The sequence below is a fragment of the Olea europaea genome, chromosome 22 (assembly GCF_002742605.1).
Source record: "Olea europaea var. sylvestris chromosome 22, O_europaea_v1, whole genome shotgun sequence".
NCBI lineage: Eukaryota > Viridiplantae > Streptophyta > Magnoliopsida > Lamiales > Oleaceae > Olea > Olea europaea.
This window is the reverse complement of record NC_036258.1, coordinates 194,231-218,428: the sequence shown is the minus strand read 5'-3', so window position 1 is coordinate 218,428 and position 24,198 is coordinate 194,231. Positions and strand designations below refer to the sequence as shown.

General features: G+C 34.2%; 2 protein-coding genes across 2 annotated transcripts; one reads left to right on the top strand and one right to left on the bottom strand.

The window, feature by feature from the left end:
- The first annotated feature begins 12,461 nt into the window (after positions 1-12,461).
- On the top strand, positions 12,462-13,880 carry LOC111371259 (protein LURP-one-related 7-like). Its single transcript, XM_022993152.1, has 3 exons — positions 12,462-12,850; positions 13,338-13,550; positions 13,665-13,880. Exons 1-3 carry the CDS (start codon positions 12,602-12,604, stop codon positions 13,809-13,811), a joined length of 609 nt encoding a protein of 202 aa, XP_022848920.1. The 5' UTR covers positions 12,462-12,601; the 3' UTR covers positions 13,812-13,880.
- A 5,449-nt stretch (positions 13,881-19,329) lies between these two features.
- Positions 19,330-20,167, bottom strand: LOC111371828 (uncharacterized mitochondrial protein AtMg00810-like). The gene is made up of 3 exons (XM_022994001.1): positions 20,083-20,167; positions 19,624-19,973; positions 19,330-19,542 (listed from the first exon to the last, which is right to left on the bottom strand). Exons 1-3 carry the CDS (start codon positions 20,165-20,167, stop codon positions 19,330-19,332), a joined length of 648 nt encoding a protein of 215 aa, XP_022849769.1.
- Positions 20,168-24,198: the final 4,031 nt, after the last annotated feature.

The window sequence follows — 24,198 nt, the reverse complement described above, 5'->3', positions numbered from 1 at the left end:
TTTTTTTTTTTTAGTATCTTTTGTAATCTTTAAAAATTTTATTTCGTGTCAATTATGTTTTTCTTATGGGTTTCCTATAAATAGGACCTTTATTTTCTTGTAAAGAACAATTTTTATCATATATTCAATTGAGAGGCAAATTGCTTTCATCTTGTTTTTCATTGAACTAATTTACCGAACTTATCAAGATTTTAATTCTTGTAGGTCCAAAAAAACCGAGTGAGATTCTCAAGTCTTGTGGTCAAGAGGTCAACTTATTGTCAGCGATTTGTTGGTTGCTTGGTTCAATATTTTTTTGAATCAAACTCAAAACTTTGATTTATTAGCTTTTATGGATTGTGATTCAATCTCATGTGGATTTCGTAGCTTCAATAGGGTAGCTGCTATGTGTAATCATTGAATGCACCACAGGCTAGTGAGGTCAAATTGATGCCTAGGATAAGATGCTTCGGTTAAGGAGATGAAGTCACGTGGCTCCTCATTGAATGGATATCATTTCATGTGTAACACTATAAATACCCCTCCCATGTATTATTTGAAGGCTAATGCAACTCTTAATACTTAAAGTTACTTATTGTCTTCTCTTTAGTTAGTTATACGCTTGCTTAGCTTGAATTTGGTGTACTTTGATATCTTGGAATTGTTTGTTCGTTGTTAATTATTGTACAATTGTTCTCGAAATATGTTATTGGAGTCTGAACATATTTGTCTCGTGTCGTAAAGCTTTTTCCAATCTAAATTCGAAGTATTGTCGACTAGCAACCAGTCCATATGTGTTACGTGTACACGAGGGTGCCCGATATCCGTTGTCCATGTTACCCTTACAAAAAACGAGGTCAACAGATTGGTGCCATTTATAGAAAACCACACTACAAACACGAGCATCCTTGTGGAAAAAACTTGCTATTAAGAAGTTTGGCATCTACCTTGAAAATGATTTGTTCTTGCAAAAGAACAAGAGGAAGCCCAAAAGTTGAAAAAAAAATTGAATATTTTGAGTTAACATAAAATAAGTTCTGACCATGACGTTCCTCCCAGGAGAGTGAGGGGAAACACAAATGAAGACCCTTCAGCAGTTGCCACAGCAGCTCAACCCCGACCCCACAACCATCACAGGCATAGTGGGATGCGAGTGGCTACTCAACTTACCATAGAGATAGCCACCATGGCAACCAATATGAGAAATATCACCGACCAGAACTTGGCCGTGCAAGAATTACTGATGCAAATATAGGGCCAAGGGAGTCATCCAATCCCTTCATATGCACCTCAAGGACAACATCTATAGGAGGACGAGGTGCAGAGCCAAATGGCCTCATCTTCAAGACACGCTAGGAAAATTAGTCCCATAGAAAGAGAAGTAGGAGTTGATGTTTCTTCAAACTATGCCTCCGACCAACCTTGAGGCCCCATTTGACATGGAAGACAATTTCCCACCAGAATATGAACCAAAAAGTAGGCCTAAAAGGTCCAGCATTGTATCTGATAGAATTGCCCCGCGAAACCAAGGCATAGACAACCTCAACAACCTCCAGTGCCTTGGAATATGTCCCCCATGTTGGTCAGCCTAGGAACAGACATCAAAGGAGTGATGAGACTGTCGAGAATCAAGCGGGTCCATACAATCCACCCCTACGGTATCAAGCTAATGATGACGATGACTCAAATAAACTCCAGCGATCTTGTGACCTTGATGATGATGATGAAAATTTACCTTTTTCACTAGAATTGAGAAACGATCCAGTGCCAAGCCACTATGTGATGTCGAAAATACCAAAGTATGACGGGAGAGACGACCCGACTCAATATTTGAATAGCTATAAAACTCACATGAGCCTGAAAAGTGCCATCCCGATTGTGAAATACAGAGCTTTTCACCGACCTTGAGTAGAGCGGCAGAAATTTGGTATAGAAGGCTGCCTCCTGGAAGTATTGGCCAGAGTTCAATGAGATGACGTACTGTGTACAAGTCACTGATCATGAGGCCCTATCGACATTGCAATGAGGTCTAAACATGAATACCCTATTTTGGAGTGATGTACAAAATCAGGACACCACCACTTACGACGTATTACTGGAAATGATGAGGTAGGAGTCATCAAAGAAGAGTTGATTGACCACATAAATAGAGTCAAAATAGAGGTCTTCAACCTCAACAAAGGCAACATGGGAGACGACCCACCTGTCACCTGATGGACCACTAGTGGAATCAGGCTGGTAGTGAAATTGCTCCTAATTCGGGACAGGCACTTGCTATAGTCACTTTGAACGTGATGCCCACATTGGCCTATAAAGATGTTACTTCTGGAACCAACATGTAACAAACATGACCAACATAACATGGCCCCGAAGAGGAAAAGGTCAAGGGCAAGGTTCAGGACCTAGAGGTAGGTCGAACCCTCATCAAATTATTGAACTTACCATTGTTCTTACAGCCATGATAAGGTAGATTGCAGGGACATCGCCCGACACCTCAAGAACGATTGAAAAAACACTTTCCCTCAAAGGAACATATTCCCGCTGAGGTAGGATCAGCCTCCAAAGCATGAGAAGGCCACGCCCTGCTGTCGAAAAGTATCCCCTGATGGAGGAGAGAGAGTGAAGGTGAAAGGCTGAGAGAACAGCAACAACATAGGGCTACCAAGCTAATGCAAAAGATGCCCCTATCCACGAAATCGACATCATCTTTGGAGGCCCCTATATTGGAGGCAAAACAAGATATTTTCAAAGGAACTACATTAGAGAGGCCAAGAGCTTCTCACTAACCAGCTATATAGTGGATGGAAGTTCTAGAAGAACTCAAGTACTGCCAATTGTATTCACTTAGGAAGAGCAAAGGGTATCCACTTTTCTATCACCATCCCTTACACGGTTTTATCAAAGATAACATCACTCTGAAGGGAAAAATAACGCTTGTGGTGGAAATGGAAGAACCATCCCCAAACAAGTTTGAACTTCATGGAATTCTTGATGGTGGACAACATTTCAGCTTATTATGGGGTGCTAGGAAGACCTGCTCTAAAGGACTTGGGAGTCCTCACCTCTATCCACCACTTATGCATAATATTCTCGACTAAGTAGGGGCTATTGACAGTTAGGGTGTGATCAAAGAGGAGCTCGAGAGTGTTATTTGAACTCGATCAGAAAGGAAAACCTAGGGACATCAACATAATAATTGTAGACATGGACATGTTAGATGTCCCGGTCGGGCACGGTCCCAAATAAGAGGACGTCCTTGAGGAAGTTTCATACTCGATGAGTTGAACCCTCATGTCGTCGAACTTGAACTACAAATAGTACCCGTGGAAGAGTTAAAATGTATCTCAGTGGATCCTTTGGGCCCCACCAAGTTATTGCAGGTAAGAAGAGGCATACTTCTGAAAATTAAGGAAGGACTCAAGGACTTCCTATGGAAGAACCTTGATGTCTTTGCAAAGGTCTTGATTCGGCGTAGTTATTTCAATACCTTTGATGGTAATCTTGTATGTACTGCTGCTGGGCATGCTGTTCTTAAAGTAATAGAAAAAGAAAACCTTCAGCGGAATGCATTCAATGTGGGATTGCGTTGATGCAACATCTTAATTCCCTGAAGGAGAAATATGAGAATAAGTCCTCTTTCCTAATGTAGTAAATGTATATGGAAATTTTTGCAGTTCATATTATTCGAAGGGATATCCTGTGTTGGGAAAAATAAGTGATTTGTGTGTAGATATTTATCATAATAAACATAACATTAATATATATAATTCAACTATAATTATAACCATAAGAATTCAATAATAACATGAACAAATAATATAAGTAGAGAAGAGTTAGAAAGAAAGCAAGCCTTGAGAGTCACGTCGAAGACACTGTCCTAAAGTCGTATTGCCTTCCCTTCGTACGAGTACTTTTGGCACTAATGACTCCAAGATAAAATCCATATGACAGCTTCACATAAAGTTGTCAAAAACTATAGAAATATAATATAAAATATAGATGTAGTATTTTGTTTTTCCTTGTATTTCAAGTTTTTTTCCTCAATGAAAGAACACCCTTTTATAGGGATAAATTTAATCCTCACAATTAAACCATTAAAATATGATTTATCATATGAATTATGATGCTTTAATTTTATGTTAAAACTTAAATTAAAGTATTTTAATTTTTGAAAGGTTGAAACTTATTTTAAGTTACAACAATTCCCCACAAATTTTAAGATTAAAAAAATATAGTGGCAATGTTAAACTATATAATAGGTGTAGGTGTCTTTTGGACTTAAACCCTACTTAGTGATAATAATTTTCATTTGAGGGAGTTGTGATGGACTAAGCCTTGAATTAGATCCCTTTAGCCAAATTTCAATTGTTTAATACATAGTATCGATTTAGGCTCGAATTCATAGCGGGTAGCATTTTTAATGGCCATGCACTCTAATTTTGATTCTAATAAGAGTATCTCAAGAATAGCTCAATTTCATAGCCACGGTCTCATGGCAACTCTCACATAAGTAAGTCCTCTAAGGGTATATGTGTCCGACACCTCGCGAGAATTTTCTCGTTGGTACTCATTCAAAGTTAAACCATTCCTAACATCACATTATTATTAGCAATATCACCATAGGATGAGCACAAATAAACTAGTGCTTTTACAAGTCACGCGGTGTGGGTTGTTTTTACCACATTTAACCTTCTTCATGAGATCTTCAATAAATTGGGTTACTCCCGGAAGTGACTTCCTTAGAGCTTAAACCCATCTTCCTCGATAATTTATTATGTTCATTACGGACTATAATTTATTTTATATCTCTCTTGGACAATAATTTGATACCATCAATTTGCGAATCTTATTCTCCTCCTGCATATTTGCACATCTGCAAAGTTACGTTTGAAAAGATGCATAAGCTCTTGCATTTTACCTATAATATTCAATTTCAATTTTAGCACTTTTCAAGAGTTAGTTTACAACTAAAAAAATTAAGATATAAGATGTATCTATATTAAACACATCCACATTCCAAAGATATCCATCGTGAGGAGTTTCTTTGAAATTTTCCATGTCTGCAAATACTTCTAAACACTTTTACAAAATGTTAGGGTCACATATAAGAGTAACTTAGATAGTCTTAAATAAAAGTATCATATTTTGATATTCATCCAACTTCTCCTCAAGCTTTGACCAAAGAAAGGAAAAACTATTAAATTGTTTAATACCCCCACATTTCAAGGATATCCATCTTGAAGAACTTTCTTTTCCATTAGCTTTAGATTTAGATTTAGACTTAGGTTTACTCTTATCCTTCTTATAGAAATTGTACATTTTAGTAGAGTTGATCAAGTTATACAAAAGCTCATTAGAAACATCAAATTTAGATGTAAGTTGCGAGGCTTAATTACATTTTTGTGTACCGTTACAGAAACATGCAAAATTTCTCAAGGAATATAATTGGTATTAGATGATAGATCACTTCACTAAATATTTTTTATACCATTGTATGATTAAAACTATTTTGATAAATAAAATTAGTATAAAACATCTATACTTCATCTACAATGTACATAGTTTAGCAACAATGTTAATAGCATTGAGTTTATGTTTCATCACAATTCACTAGATCAATTAGAAATAATAGCAAGTTTCTAGTATTTGATCTTGTCTTCACATTTCTTTTAATCAATGCATATAATTAATCAAGCAACCAAAATATAATTTTTAACACAATAATACCAATATAAGAGTTACAAATCTAGAATAAATCACTATTACTCATACGAGTTGTTCGTGTGAAACCCGCAAGCGTACGGGATCGTCGTACAAGTAATAAGATTTGTGAATTAAGAGTATCGTTCCCACGAGGAATAAGGTCTAATAGCTTTTACTAAATTCGAAGTAATATAAAATCAAAAAAGTTGTGATTTGTATGTTTTCTATGCTAATCTTAAACTAAGAAAGCAAATAAAATATTTATTTAATATGTGAATATTTTTATTGGAATCGTGAATCCTCCTATTGTCATTTAATTCAACTCTTAATTTATCCCAAGATATATTAAACATATGTTTAACACGATCCGATCCTATTCTCAGTTTGAATTCATATGAAAAATATGCATTCATTCACAGGATTTATCACACATGATTGTACATGCCATATATATTATTTCTAATACCTATTGTCTTTGTATTGATTTTACCGCGTTCTACACTTATTGTGAGTATTCCTACACTACAATAAACAACTTACTATCTAATTGGTGATCAAATAATTAAATAATTCAATGGGAATGCAAAATCAATCAAGAAAAAATCATGAAGTACTAAATTAATTGTCTTGAATTAAAATAAACAAACAATACAGTTCATCATTCATCCAAAACAATGGAAAACTAGCCTAGCATATTAATTATAAATTACAAGAAGAATACTAGAAAAATATCACCCGAATCATGAAAGAATACAAAAGATGTTGATATTCAAGTTCAAAGTTGAATTCTTCAAAATCTTGATGTAACTGAACTTCAATTCCTTCTTATAGTTTGATCTTCTCTCTCAAAATTTAATAATTAACACCTTGTTCTTGATGAATTTGACGAAACTATTGTGTATGAAGAAGTAAGAGAGAGACCCTTTCATTGTTGTCCATATCTTGTATTTATATGACGAAATTAGGTCAAAATTCACATCCAAATTTTCTTCCAAAAGAGTTTGAATCAAATAAGGAATGTTGCCTTATGCATATAATTTTGTTTCTGCACAGTTTTCAATATGTTGGTCATAACTTTCTCTTTCAGTGTCCGATTTAGGTTATTCAAAGTGTATTGGAAAGTTAGTTAAAAGAGCTACAATTCTTCTAGAAATACAATTTTTCCAATTCAAACGTTATCCATCCGAAAAATGGATCTCAAGTTGACCAAAAATCTTGAAGATATCTTATATGATTGGAAGTCGATTTATGGTAATACTCTGATCATATCACTTCCTTTTTCACTCCAATTTGCATTTAATTGACTCCTATCAATCTTCAAAGTATCTTTTGTGGGCCAAATCAACCATTAGATATTTATACTTTGGTCCCCATATTTTGGATTTGCTTCATTTTAGTCATTTTTCGTTCTTTTTTCCAATTTTTCTTTGAAACATAAACTTTTCCTGATAAAAGCAATAAATAACAAATTAAGTACTCATCCGTTCAAAGAATAACAAAATATTATCATCTCGGATCCCAAATAAGTGTAGAAACTACACTTATTAGGAGTTACTTTGTAGAGCCCACATAGAAAACCTTGAAAGCATGTCAATCAATACATGTACTATGTAGTTTCTATTATAAGTTAATGTACCTCACTTTCTTTCTTATACCATATAAATACTTTATCAACTAGGCCAACTCTCATCATAATTAGACAAATAAGACTTAGAACTAAAAGGACTCGAGGTCAATGCACCGTTTCTTATCCATAACTCTTCGACTTAAAATCTAGCATGATATCGTCATGCCATTACAGAAGCAAAGATAACCTGGCCTATATAGTTATTAGGAGGGTAAGGATGCTTTAGATTTCGTCTAATTTGCAGTTTAGAAAAAAATTGGATCATACAACCATCTGTCAATCTACCCCAAAATAATCAAATTTCAAGAGCTCAGATTGACTAGGCATTTCAAAATAATCATTTGTTATCAACATATGATGCTACAAGCATGTTTAGCTAAGATTAGAAAAAGATAAAAAGTTTTTATATGATTTTTTTTCACAACATAAAATATAAACTTTACATTATCGTCACTAAAATGTCATTTTTAATCCAAAACCGTCTCATATGAGAGAAAATAATATTTCAATTTAAGTGCTCCATAGACAATAAGTGAAAACTAAGGCCGTGGTTGGTTTGCCGTTTTTGACTCATTTTCTGTTTTCCGTTTTCGAAAAAGCGAAAAACGCGTTTGGTCCGTCGTTTTCGAAAACGAGTTAAAATTTATAACTAAAAACGCAAAATGACTTTTTATCATTTTCAACGTTTTCAGTTATGAATATCGAAAACGCTCAAAACGCGGAAAACGGGCCGTTTTCGAGAAAAATTAAAAATCGTTTTGAAAATGAAAATGCAAACCAATCACTACCTAATATTTTCGTTAAAATTATTGAAGGTGGATTGCAAGAGAAACTTTCCTCAGCAGAAACTGCCAGAATATTTAAAAGGAAGTGAAATGAAATATTTGTATAAAACAAAATTCAAATATTACACAAGGTGAACTAAAATCATATCACTTCATTTTCTCCTTTAAACACCATAAAGTGCCTATGATGACCAAAAACTTTACAGTCAACCAAAAGGAATTGACATAATTTTTATAATAACAGCATGTAAAGCACACATACAATTATACAGCTAATGAACGTATTACTTAGGGCAAATTAAAAGATCTGTAGATCCATGCTTATATAAAAGAAAAGATCCAAGTGAAGTGCCCTAATAATGCTTTTTTCTATTTTTTTCTTAATTTTATTTAAGTGGAAGATGTTAATTGCCAAAATCAAATTTCTCATCATTGGTGGCACAATATGTTAATTTTGAAGTTTATACAACATAAATTATATTAGCAACCACAAGCAAGATTGCTAATAAGTAAGTTAAAAGGCTATATAATGCAAAACACTCACAGCTTAAGTGCTAAAGTAATTAAGTCCTTTTCATTTCTTCCTAGCGATGCTATCATTGCATTACTATCCTCTTCAATTAACAGGAAATTCTTAATGCTTTTTATACGCATTTGGAATTTGTCTATATCTATTATCATACGCATTGAATTTCCTTCGTGCAAATGAATATAAGGCAAATCTTTAATAAGCTGCTTAAGTTTTATACAAATATCATTTAACTGAAGAACTCAAATAATGCTACAAAACGCTAAAACAATCAGGGGCAGGCCCAAACCTTTAGTATTGTGGGGTCAAAATTTTAAAAATAATTTTTTTAATAAACAACATAAATCAATGAAAATAAGTTTATATATATTTTGACACTTTGAAAATGTCGTATAATTACATTATTACTAATATTATTAAATAAATATTGCTACTTGTATAGTTTTGTTTATCATTTCATTGGTAAATGCTGAGCTAACATTGAGTAAATTAAATTGAATATAGAAATTAAATGAATTGAAATTAAATTCAAGTTTAGTTCAGGAAATAAATGAAATTCAAATTTAAAGAAAATATAATTCGAAAGTACTTCAAATTGCATTTAATTCATAACGACCCTAAAAAATTTACGTCATATTTCATATAAGACTTCCAAATGAAATAATATAAATTATATTGAAAAATTTATCGTGCAAAAATAATAATTACTTGAATTTTTTAAAATAAAAAACGAGTTAGAAATCTTTTTTGAGGCGTACGTTTGATACATATTTAACTATTTTCGATATCCGTTTGTCCCATTCGATATGAAAACTATATAGTTTTCGAAACAAACTTTTACATGGTATAGACGATTTGTGGATTCAGATAGCACATGATCGCAAACGAATTTTTAAAGTTATGATATTATCGAAATTCTCAAAATACTAATTTCAAACGTCTTACTTTAACATGTCGTAACTTTTGCTATAGTTGACTACTTCGCATGCCATTAATGAGTAAAAAAACTAGATCATGAGCACTTCGAAATGGTATTAAAAATGCAATATTTTGACTTCATTTGACATCCCGACGAGTGCATCTAAATAAATTGTAAAAAAAAAAAAAAACAGGGTGGGTCCGCCCCTGAAAACAATTACCTATAAAATCAAATATACGCTTAAAAATCTGATTTTCTTACTCAAGTGTAATCTCTAAGATTAACAACTAAAACCCATAAAAGACATATTCATTGTTATTCAGATAATAAGTCTAATCATTTTAGAAAACATATAATGCAATCACATACAGTAAATCAAGAAAATGCCTTTTAAATTTGATGATCATGCCATATTTAATTTACAAGCAAATCACCAACACGACTTTAGATTGTTGGAAAAAAAGAGTGATGTTGCCTCCTCTTCGCTCGAGTACTTTCGACACTACACTGCTCTAACATAGTTTTTCTATTCTTAATATTTTATGTCCCATTTGACAAAGCTTACCATGTGACGATACAGTCCACGAGATTATGAGAGAATTAATAAATGAAATATACGGACAAGGGCAAGAAAACTTCAGATAACATGCTATAAAAGTATCAAAGTTGACCAACTCACCGTCAAACTAACTCATTTAAAAGGTAAAGTTATTTAACTTGGAAGGGCTCTTCGCGAACCATTAAAATTGCTTTTTCATCAAAGGGTGTAATGGTGAAAGTTTCATGAACTAATGCCAATTTCTTGAAATAGGACCTTTGTCTGTTACGATATTAAGTTTATTCACATCGTGTAGATATATGGACTAAAATCAATGGAATATTTAGGATAAGTTAGGTCGAACAATTGAAGAAACTGTCTTACAAAAGTTATTCCTTATAGGAATGGTTCAAAGCTAAGAAATTTATGGTAGTTGAGGTTGAATAAGCTGTGCTTTCTGCATTTGGAGGCTTAAATATTTTTAGTGTAGTTCAAGGAAAGTAATGTTATTGATAGTCAATGACTATACATTCTACATGACACTTTGTTATTTGATGCATTAATTTTTTATAATTTTGTCGTCGCAAATAATATGTTAAAGTTTTAAATAACAAGCTGCTACGTAAAATAAATAATGTAGTCGTTGACTATGAATAACATTATTCGTTCCAAAAAATAAAAAAAAATTAAAGTGCATATTCATAACTCGGACATCCATTTAAAGTGCATATTCCATTTTTGCACAGTTGGATTGTGGAAATCCACGAGAAGTGACTAGAATGGTTTGTAGTAATTGTTAGATGTTGGTGAGAAAATTTCCTTGGTAATTTTTTTGGCATAATTTCCATTGTTTTCTCTATCATCATGAATGAGTCCTGTGGATATTTCAGAGAATTCTTCACTGAAATTGTGGAATATCTGGTGTCTAGCTTCATGTGAATTTCCGCGATAGAGCACTCTGAATTTTGAAGCTAGGACTTCAAGAGTTAGATTAGACCAAAGAATTTCTGCAGAACATCTAGTTACACACACAAAAACTTTAGTGATCCTTAGATTTTATAATTTATAGTTTATGCCGTAATGTCTAGTGCTGATTAACAAGATGTTATACGCTGCTCGACTTAGCCCATGTTTGGCTAATTTCATCAGAAATATAAGTACTATTTACCTATTGATCACTTATTTCTATTTATTTATAATTTAAGTTTTTTATAAACACTTCCTAAACATACTCAAGTGGCTATGAAGTTATGACTCAACTAGGATGACAAAAATATTGTCTAGTCCATATCTATAATAATGAACGTCTCAAACTAGATGATTAGGTCGACTTAACTTCTGATCAAAATCGTGCGATTATCCTAATACTCAACTTTTAGACGTCCTATTGGACTCTCTGCTAACTTGATTAAACTGGGGACATCATCCTTAACACATGACCATATCAAGCCTGCAATTTGAAAACTAAATCAATCACCATGCCACGTACAAAGTGCAAGAGGAAACTTGAAGCTAAATTTTGAAGTCCAATTACAGATAGTGACTACACGAAGATGCTCCACTTCCATCTACTTGTAGGCATTATGATTATGATCCATGAATGGGGAATAGTATATAAGTTCACTTTAGACTTGTTTAAACTTTGCTAAAGTACATTCAAAGCATTTTCATTATCTTTCTTAATGAAAGCATTAATAAAGTTGACTTAGGGTAACGATACATGACCATACGTGAAGTTAGCTTTGTATCAAAATCATAAATGAATTTACAAATTCTACGTCGCAAACAGAATGTCTACATGGTAGACATTTCACAAGTTAATTAAGCAGATTGTACATAAATTTTACCTTATATGTCAAAAACTTACATGAATTATACCCATATATCAAAACGATATATAAAATCAATTTTGTATCACAATTATAGAAAGTTGGCATTTATCCTACAAGGATAATGTTATCTAGCAACAATGGTGCTAAGCACCAGTATAAGTGACCATAGTCGATAGGTTCAATTGAATGAATTATATGATATTGCATTTAATTGAATTTATCATTTAGTGATATGTATTAATCATCTAGACATACATTCGATGAATAGCGTTACTCATCATGCACTTCATTATCAAATTAGTTAAATCACAAATTTCACTGTTTTCCTTATTTATATAATCATAATAATTGTTGTTATATACTTTAATAGTTGGGTTTTGCTACACTAACATAGGGAATGACCGAGCACATATGGAGGGTTGGTATTTTTCAATTCATGTGAAACCCACGCACAAAATGTGAGAGTCGATCATCCCATCTTTCAAGCAATTCGGTCACTTTAGCCTTATCTTTATGAGTGAGTGAAAGTCAAGTCATGTGCCACCAAATAACACGCTTTCTTTCATTTCGAGTCCCAATTGTTTGTCCGAATTTATCATCCCTTCATCTCCATCTCCTTCTCCTCTGCCTATTTATTCTTGTTTTCCCATAATTTTTACATAAATAACCATTGTTAACTGAATCATTTTATGGAGGAAAACTCCAAGGCCTCCGATCAGAATCAATTCCAGGCCAATTTCCAAATCCCATTCGATTATTTTGTATCCAAGAAACACCAGGCAATTGAGAGCGGTTGTGTTCTAGGTTTCACTGATTCATTCGGTAATTTTGTGTACGGAGTCCAGCATTTATCCCACAAATCAAAAGATCGTCCACACTGCATAAAGCTTTTTCTCGATGCATCTGGCGATACCCTCTTCTCCATACACCGAGTAAATGTCAGTTATCTGTCCTTGATCAATTTTGGGTTTCATGAATGCCAAGGAAATGTAATTGCTAGAATTAAGTAAAGATAATTGATTCATCGAGTAGGGAAATAATGACTGATTTTTACTGTGGATCTTGTAGTGTAAAAAATTCTTGTTAAAATAACCTGGTTCAGACATGATTAGTAATTATGGTGTATCTGTTTGCATAAAGGTCCAAACCAAAAGAAAAGGGATAATTCGAAGCATGTGTTATTAAGGGGTGTTTGTCTGAGCTTTTGCTTCTACTTTTTGTTTAAGCATGTTCAAGAACACATTCGTAGTTCAAGTAGCAGCATTTGGCCTTTTAAAGCACCGCCAAACAGGCCCTAAATGAGATAATTTGTATTAATCAAGAGCATTTGTACCTTCTTTAATGGCGTTCTTGTGTGAATATGATCCCTTTACTTTCTCTAGAATTCTGAAAATTTTGTGCATTTTCTTTTGTCGAGTCTTGTAGAAGGGTTCATGGCAATGTTTTAGGGGAAAAGAGAGCAGGGAGGAGGAGCTGATATTCAAAGTAGAGAGGACAGTGGATGGATTTACAAGAACTGAGTTTGAAATATCACTTAGTGGTGAAAGTAAGGAAGGCTCAAAGATTGAGCTCAAGATGAAAGGTTCCCCTTTCAAGAGATCCTGCACCATTTACAAAGGCGATTCCATAGTTGCCGAGGTACTATTCGCACATCTTAACAATTTCAAATTATACTTAGTAATGAGAACAATCAATTATCAACATGTTTAGGATTTTGGTTTAAATAAAAACTGTTCCTTTATTTTGATGCAGACTAGCCTCATGCATAAGCTGGGGATCAAGAAAATGTTTATTCCAAGGAGCCGATTTCGAGCAACTATATTTCCTGGATGTACTGATCACAGTTTAGCTCTAGCTCTTGTTGTAATATTTTTTGATGGAAGAAAACTTTGGATATGAATAACACACATTTGTATCCTATTCCACTCTTCATTTATGTGAAATAACTATCCATTTGATTTGCTGCAACCCTTGTTTGAGACTCTTTTATTTTTTATTTTTTTTTGGTAAAAGGCGATTTCTTATGAAAAATGTGTAATTAAAAATTAGGAAAAAAAATTGTGTTTACGTAAAAAATTTATTGTGGAAATTTTATTAGAAAAATGTGTAATTGAAAATAAGTTTGGAAGAAAAATGATTTTTAAAAGGACTCAAATTGGGACAGTGTGGTTGTTAGCTAAATTTAGCAATACTCACCCCTGCCCACCCCCAAGGAATCTGTTGCAAGAAAGGTATAATGTGCGACGAAATCATTCTTGATCTTTTCACCCATATTTTCTCTCAATCAAAATTGACCTATCCTATGCAACATTTTTCCTATAATAAGTATTAGAATTGTAAAAATAAAAATTGACCCATCTTTTAGCATGTATAATAAGAATTAGAATAAGAAACTAATGAGAATCATAAGAATAACTAGAGGTGATGATCGAGATATTGTATACTTTTAGAGTTTAATTAGAATTTGAAAGGGACCATGCACATTTGTCTTGGTCCACTTAATGTCTAGATTTTCTCTCCTAACACTAGTCTTTTGGTCATATAATGCATGGACTGTGTTATTTTTAAGGTAATGTTATTGTGTTGAAATATTTTATTATAGATGACAAATCTGTAAAATTATATAGCAATAACCTATACCAAATAATTGATAAACCTACCTATACTACACATCCATTAAAGAACAAGAGAAAGAACCACATCTTCAAAAATTTGCACCCTCCAGCATCATTTTGCTAAGCAGCATGTGATATTAATAAGCACCGTCTTCTCACCATCCCGAGTTGGGTGTTTATCCCTGAAACTCTTTTGGGGAAGCAAATTTTTAACAAATGAAGTCAATTTTGCAGAGTTTGGTCTAAGGGGGAATCCTGCCTTGGTAGATGTAGGACTTGGAATATCTATTCTAGCAAAATCATACAATGTACTCTCCAGAGACAGAACAAGTATTTTCAAAGATAGATTCTGGTCGTCTTGTATTTTGCTGCAAGATCAAAATACAGTTGGATGTATCATAGTCTTGTATTAAATAAAAAGGATTACAAGACCCAAGTGAAAAATCCAACTTTATGAACATTGAATGATCACCGCGTAACTGAACCATGTCGTCTTCATACTCCCTCACATGCACACTAAGCTTATTTTTCCCGAACGTCTACTATGTCCAAATACCATCAGAGGTAGCAATGATCTTACGTACTCTAATGCCATATTAAATGGCCATCAAATGTAAAAGCAGTTTTATATTCATCAATACAACCAAGAATTCAAATACAGCCATTGGTCACATTTAAGCCCACTAAAAGAAAATACAGAAAACCAGTCTCTTCATAGGAGTTGTTTGTGAAATACAACTTCGGTACTAAATATGTAAAGAATAAAAAGCTGCTGCAACGAAAATACAGTAACTGTTCCTAAATATTTCTTAATGAACTAAGTGATGATAATCTGTTACAAGATGTTGAATTTTTAAAACCAAAAATCGAGATTATGGAAATTGTATTGATGGAGATCAAGATAGAGATCAGAATACAGATATATTTTAATTAGGATTTTAAGTAGGAGTTTGATTTAAAATATATTTGATTTGAATTCATTCTTTAATAGCAATTCGTTTTCCTTTAGCCTAACATCCTTCGTCCTGAAATCCAAAAATTCCAATCAATCTTGTACATCCCATCGCCTGCCACCACCCATCTCGTCCACATACAATATCAATTTCCACCTTCAAATATAAAGTACTCAAAACAGCACACAAGGCATCCCCCCAAAAAAAAAAAAAAAAAAAAAAAAAAAAAATCGTCCCTACAGCAACAGTTTTTGCTATTTTAGTCGTTTAGATTATTTTAAAAGAATAATAATAAATAAATAAAAATAAATGAAAGTAGTCAATACATCTATTTTAGTTGTTGAAAATAAAAGCTCAATTTCTTTGATTTATGTTTACTACTTGTTCGCTTGAAACCTGCAAATGCACGAGATCATTAACAATTAACAATAAAGTGAGTTATAAATTATCGTCCTATGAGGAATAATGTTTAATTCTAGTTCACTAGTTACTACTAAATTTGATGTTTGTGACATAAAAGACGTAATTTTTTTTGTTATTTAAACTAATTCTAAATCAAAAAATAAAAATAAAAATAATATATATATATATATAGTTAAATATGTGAATGATTGTATTCAATTTTGAATCCCCATATTGCCATTTATTTTAATTCCCGATTCATAATATAGTCAATTTCATGCTTTTGCAACAATCGATAACACTAGTGTATTTAATTCTCTTTTTCAAGACAAATTAGTCGATTCTAATCACGACCCAATTATATTCCTAGTCCGGATTCATATGACCAAAATGCATTGAATTATAAGTAATCTATGTAATTACATATGTGATAAAATTATTTTTTATTCTATCTACATATGTTAATTTTGTCATGTATTAAACTTATGCGGGTCTCCCAAGACGACAACACACAACTAATTATTTAATTGGTGACCAATTAATTAAATAATGCAATGGGTATATCAAGAAATAACTAAATTAATAGTCTTAAATCAAAATAAATATGCAATAGGGTTCATCATTCATCCAAAACTAACTAGCATAGCATTCTACTGATTAAGTTATACTAGAGAATATTGAAAAAAAATCACACGAAAAGAAGAAATGATGAAGAAAGTGGAGAAATCCAATTAGGAGTAAATAGGAATGCAAATTACGGGTGGTAAAGCGCAATGAAATATGTTATTTACATCTACTAGTATACAATAGTTGATGAAATAGAATATTACTTGCATACTAATCCTAATGGTTAATTTGCTGTATATTTCTCCTCATCAAGTCCTCGATATATAAATAGAGAATGCTATAACTTCAAATCTAACAAGAAATTCTCAATAGTAGCTGTCACAAGTTAGTGCTTTACATAAACTTGAATAGTAGACTCCTGACGCAGTATTTCTCTGTTTCCAAAATGATAAGTAGACAAGGAGAAAGTAGTCGGCATTAAGAGGAAAATGGTTAAAAAAGAGAAGTGGAAATTATTGTCAGCCACCAGCAACTTTGGGTGCAGTGGAAGTTTTACTGCTTCAAGAATTGAAAAAATATTGACTACATTACAACTTGTCTTTGATCGATTAGTGGGCTGTGCTCCAATCTTCCACCTCCCTCTTCAATAAGGCAAAAGAGAATTAGCAATCAATCGGAATTAGAAAAAAGAAAACGAAACTCCGAATAGTAATCAATAAGGTAAACTTACAGAAGAATGAAGAAGGAAAAGAAAAGCAAGATGTATCACTTTTTGGCAAATTCACAGGCTTGAGATTAATGCTGAAATACTTGTAATTGCAGAGTATGAGATGAATTTCATTTGGCATGAGCCATCTAGTCTTGGCTACTTCCATTGTATCGCCGATGTACAAATCTATCAATGTAACAAGGATCAAAAATTAAAACTTCAAAAAATATTAAAGTGAACAAGAACATGGAATACCTTTATTTTATCATTAAAAAGCATATAATAACACAAATTAGCACATAATCAAATATGAAAACAATCAATTAATAGAGACACTGTGCCTGGATAACACTCCAGCCAACATGTTTCAAGATAGATTATAAAAATTGATTTGAAAACCATTTATCATAATGTAAAAGGCGGCCTAAATAGTATATTGCAACTACCTCAATGTACTGTTGATTCTACATTTCATACGATATACGTTTTAACTCAATACAATATGACATTGCTTTAACCCAATCCATCATATAATACGAGTCAAACTTATTTACTTAATTTATATTTTCAACAAAAACAATCTAAAGTAAAAGAAGAAGAATAAATAGAACAATTAATCGTATACTTGCTTCCTATATTAAATCTTAACAGTAAATTATTGCGAGATGACAAACAGTAAAACCCTCAAGACACATTAGAAGTTGACCTGCAGACAGAAAATACTCAATATGATTCAAACTTCACAAACTAAATTACGAAATATACACTAAGACAGACGTATGTCTTCTAGTTAAATTTGTGCCCATGAATATTGGACCCAAAGGAATTCGTATGATAGATTTCATAATCTTAATGATGGTACATATTACTTTTTCATCAATGAATAGAACCTACACTATCTGTTGCAATCATGGGCTCTTCCCCTTCCCCTTCCCCTTCCCCTTCTTCAAACTCCATTTCATATTTTCCATCATATTGAGTCTAAGCTAACAATGGGTCATCAACTGAATTGTCCAACATAACAAAACACAAAACAGAATGTCGTAAGTAATATTGACAACAAAAACATGACAGGCCAAAAATTCTAATTTTTTATGTATACTCCACTCAATTTTTCAGTATTATTGCCTAATATTTACCTTTATTTCGCCGAATTATACAATCTGGTGGACGACTTTAAACACTTTATTATCCCCAATTATTTAATTAACTAAAATTCCCACTACAGCTAATAGGAAGAAAGGAAAACATATAAAACGCCAGATAACCAGTGAATGTACTTTTTTTTTTCTTTTTTTTGAAAAATAGTAAATTGAATTTGATTGAAAAGTTCAATATCCTGAAGAATATGACAACATAGCGAAGAGCAATAAAACTTTGATAAATTAAACGATAAAGAAGGAATGTTACTTTACATACCCCATGTGAAAAGCAAGCCATGAAGGCGTCTGTAGTAGTGTGATCACGGCACAAGCAATATCAAGCTACCGGAATTTTCATCGGCGGAAAAACAGAAAAGCTCCAGCAGAAGCTGCCTCGGGACCTCAAGTTGTGCTCTTTACCCCTCCGACCCGTTTGACCCGACTTCCAATATCCCCAAACGTAGATTGCACCTTTGTGAGGTATTAAAGGAGAAGAGGAAATTGAGAAATGGAAAAATATCTCATTCAACTGAAAATGTTCTGTACAATCACGTTAAATAGGAAGAAGAAAAATGGCGGGAAGGTAGTTTATAACGTCCAGCTAATCAAACTAATCAAAAATATTTGGCGCCAAACTGACTTCAATTATTCTGATACTCCCCCTCAAGATGGATTATGTAAATTGACAACAGCCATCTTGGATAGTAGGTGAGACAATGAAGTTGCTAGTAAAGGTTTGGTAAGTATATCAGCAAGTTGGTGGTTGCTTCGAACTGGTAGCAGCTTGATGAAACCATCAGTGATTTTATCCCTTACAAAGTGGCAATCTATCTCTATATGCTTCGTTCTCTCATGGAAGATAGGATTGGTGGCAATGTGGACCGCAGCTTGGTTGTCACAAAAAGTCAAAGCTGGACCTGTAGATGTAATCTGGAAATAAAGAAGCAACTGTTGTATCCATACAAGTTCACTGGTAGTAGAAGATAAGGCACAATATTCAGCTTCAGCTGATGATATTGATATTATGCTTTACTTTTTAGCCGTCCACGAAACCATAGAATCTCCAAGAAACACACAAAACCCAGTAATAGATTTTCTGGAATCTGGACATGAGCCCCAATCGGCATCAGCATAAGCCCGTAATTGTAAGGATGAGTCAGCAGAAAATAAGAGACCCTGGCCTGGGGTTGCCTTGATGTATTGAAGTAGATGATGGATGGCTGTTAAATGAGGTTTCCGCGGCTAAGACACAAACTGACTGAGCTTATGAATTGCAAAAGTAATGTCTGGTCTGGAGACTGTTAGATAAAGTAATCGTCCAACAAGCCTCCTATACATAGAACTATCTTCCAACAACTCCCCCTCAAAGGAGCTCAATCGAACTTTAGGATCCATAGGCATGGCTGCATGCTTACAAGCTAGAAACCTTGTGTCTTCAAGCAACTGGAGAACATATTGTCTCTGTGATAAAACAATGCCGTTATGTGATCTCGCAATTTCCAAGCCAAGGAAGTATTTAAGGTTACCAAGGTCCTTAAGCTTAAAATGACTGTGAAGAAATGATTTCAAAGATTCTATAACTTGGAGATTGGACCCGGTGATGACTATGTCATCAACATACACAAGTAAAGCAACAAATTCATTACCAGAACCTTTTGTAAATAAGGAATAATCTGATTTAGACCGGTGAAATCCATGTAAGATAAGAGCATGAGAAAATTTTGCAAACCATTGTCTCGAGGCCTGTTTTAGGCCATATATAGACTTATGTAACTTGCAAACCTAATGCTCCCCTGCTTGCCTGATGTGGAGGGGGGTTTATATCCCATTGGCAATTCCATATAAATTTCCTCGAATAAATCACCATGAAGGAAGGCGTTATTGACATCCAATTGGATGATATGCCAACTATTAATTGCTGCTATGGCCAGGAGTAATTTCACAGTCACCAACTTAGCCACTGGGGAGAAGGTTTCAATGAAGTCCAGCCCTCCTGTTGAGTGTACCCTTTGGCCACTAAGCGCGCTTTGTATCGATCAATACTCCCATCTGACTTATACTTTATTTTATACACCCATTTGCAGCCAATGGCATGATTTTCTTTGGGCAAAGTAGTGACACACCAGGTGTTATTCAGCTCCATAGCAGCTAGCTCAGAGGCCATAGCTTCCTGCCAATGGTCATGTCTCACAGCTTGGTGGTAAAATTGAGGCTCGAAGTTTGAGGAGATATTAAAGAGAAAATTATTATGAGATTTAGAAAATTTTGTGTAGCCAAGGCAGTCACTTAAAGGATACTGGGATGAGGTCTGAGGAATGGGAGAATTAGCCAAAAGACTACAGTGAAATTCCTGGAAATATATGCTGGAGGTTTGCTATGCCTAAGGGACCTTCTGAGATTGGGATTGGGATGGACTGGAGTGGCTTGTGGTTCTGTGATGGGTTCTGATGTTGAAGGTGAATCAGGAGAAGACATGGTAGGAACATCATTATCAACCGAATCATGATTAGGAATGTTGACAGCATGATGCATAGGTATATCAAGTGCAGGCTTAGGTAACACAAGGTTAGGAAAATTATCAATGATTTCATGAGTTTTTGAGATAGGATGAAAGGGAAAAATGCTTTCATGAAATACTACATCTCTGGCTATAAAAATGGATTTTGATACAATGTCATATAACTTGTATCCTTTTATGCCAGGGTGGTATCCAATGAAAACACATGCCTTGCGATGAGAAGTGAGGGTTGATGCAAAACACAAACAACCAAAGACCTTGAGAAAAGCATAATCCACTGGAGTTTTGTAACGTAATGAAAATGGTGACTGATTTTGTAGAACAGGAGATGGGGTACGATTAATGAGGTAGGTCGCTGTGAGAACACAATCTCCCCAAAATTGAATTGAATAGGGACTTGGGATTGGAAGAATAGGGCTCGAGCAACATTAAGTAAATGTTGGTGCTTCCTTTCAACAACAGAATTTTGCTCAGGTCGTTCTATGCAAGAGAATTGATGTAGAACACCTTTGGAGCTAAAAAAATCTGTGAATTGCAACTCGGGGGCATTGTCAGACCTGAAGGCTTTAATGACCTTATTAAATTGTGTCTCAACCAGACAAAAAAACTTAGGAATGATTGCAAGAACATCTGATTTTTGCTTCATGAGATAGACCCAAGTGAACCTTGTACAATCATCAACTAAAGTGAGAAAGTATCTGTGACCATCACGTGTTGTTGAACTCTATGGACCCCAAGTGTCAGCATGAACAAGATCAAATGCATTGGGAGATAAGTGATTGTTTGAAACAAACGATAAACGCCTTTGTTTAGTAAGAGGGCAGATAGAACAAGGGACATCTTCATTACCCTTATTACATTTAAAATGTAATTGTTCCTTCAAACCAGCTAGTCTTTTAAAAGACAAGTGACCAAGTCTATTATGCCAAGTATATGAATCCACATTATTCATTACAACAGAATCAGAATTACAGATATGTTTGACACTATTACATCCATATTTCATTGTGCTATCCAGGATGTAAAGTCCACTAACCCGTCTACCCTTGCCAATCATCCTCAAGCTGCATAGATCCTGAATATCACAGCCATCGGTAAGAAACTTGATGCTTATAGAAGACCTTTTGGTCAGTGCACTAATGGACAGCAAATTGAACTTGAACTGGGGCACATATAACACATCTTCCAGCACCAAGTAAAGAGTAAGTTTAATATGTCCAACAAAATTCACACGAATCATGGCATGGTTAGGCAATGTAATACATGCATCTTGCATAGCCTTTAATGTGTGAAAGCATGCACGGTTGAAGCATACATGACTAGTTGCCCCTGAATCCAACACCCAATGCCTAGGAGAATTAAGGACTTGATTAATGGAAACAGATAAAACTGTACCTGACACATGATCAACATTAGCTACTTCATCATCCATCTTAGAAGTTGTGAGGTGTGTGCTCAACATACTCATCAACTGTTGGCACTGATCATGGTTCAAGGTTTGCATAAAATTCCCAGTATTGCCCTGAGATTGGTCTGAAACAGAACCATAAATTTGATTGACAACATTATTATTTGAGTGGGGATTAAAACCTGTGTAATTGTGTGAACCAGGTTTCTGCTTTGGCTTGTATCCAGGTGGATATCCATGGAGTTTATAACATCTATCAATCACATTTCCTTCATATCCACAATATGTACAAGTTGGTCTCTCCTTTTGATTCCTGCCATGAGATGGCTGCCCCATACCTGTCCTCTTCACTTCATTTCTAGCATAAAAGGCTAAGGAACCAGCAGATCCAACATTCAGGTTAATAGCTCTCTGATGTTCTTCCTGTGAAATGAGTGAAAACACCCTATTTATCGATGGAATTGGATCCATGAGCAGCAACTGCCCCCTGACCTGTGCATAAGAGTCTTTCAATCCCATTAGGAATGACATGACATACTCCATGTGATAATGATCTACCAACCTTTTGTTGCCACAACATTCGCATTTTCCACAGGTACATGACGGCTTGTAATTGCTTAATTCTTCCCAAATTGATTTCAATTTGGTAAAATAAGCACTAACGGATGATTGTCCTTGTGTCAAATTCATCAATTCACGCCTTAATTGGAAGATTCGAGGACCATTCCTCTGCTAAAATCTCTCCTTGAGATCTCTCCAAATCTCATGAGCAGATTCCTAATAGATGATGCTAGCTGAAATTTCCTTTGTTACGGAATTAAGAATCAAAGAGATGACGATGTTGTTGTTGCGGATCCAGGCATTAAGCAACTCAGTGTTGCCTTCAAGTCGAGTAATCGATCCATCAACAAAATCGAATTTATTTTTCACCTTTAATGCTATGGTCAAGGCTCGATTCCAGGCAGCATAATTTTCACTAGTTAGTTGCTGTGAAACTAGAACTATACCAGGACTGTCTGAGTGATGAAGGTAATACGGACTGGAGACATCATCAATGGAAGAATGATTCATTGATGAAGATGAAGCCAAAATGGATGATAAAGCTAGATCTCCCTTTTTTGCCATGGCGGATCAAATTGAGCAAATTGCGAAGCTAAGGAAGCCTCTACTTTGATACCATATTAAAGGAGAAGAGGAAATTGAGAAATGGAAAAATATCTCATTCAACTGAAAATGTTCTGTACAATCACGTTAAATAGGGAGAAGAAAAATGGCGGGAAGGTAGTTTATAACAGCCAGCTAATTGATAGCTAAGCAAACTAATCAGAAATATTTGGCGCCAAACTGACTTCAATTATTCTGATATGAGGACTTTTCCCGCCGTGAATCCCTAAATATTTCGTCGATCTCCATATTTCTTTATTACTTATTATCAATTCCACACATCCAAGAAGAAATCACAAAACCAATGTAGGAAATGGATAATTAAGTACGATTGAAATCAATATGGGGAATGAAAAATGAGAAATTAGTAAAGCTGTTACTTGCGGAAGAATTGAGCCCACGAACAGTTAAATCGAGATGGGTATTGGACAGATAGTTGGAAAACTGAGTTCTTTATAGCATTCATTACTTCAATTTTGCGATTTCCATCTATTAATTACCTTGAGAGAAAGCGATAGCGGTGTTTGTTGTGGGGTGTATGACGGAGAAGACTGTTGTAAAGCTTTGGTTGCACAGCTATTGTTCAGAGGTAGTGGTAGCGTCGGTGTTGGGTAGACTCAAAGGTAAGGATTTGTTTTCCTTTCGTTTGCACTAAAGAAAAAAGAAAAATAGAGTACATGGCGAGTTAAGTATGAAAGGGGAGTGGCTATCCTGTCTTTTAGGAAAGCATTGAGATACTGATAGTGATAGTGTCAGCGATACTGACAGAGATTACATTCAATAATTTATTAATTTGTGTATATAATGT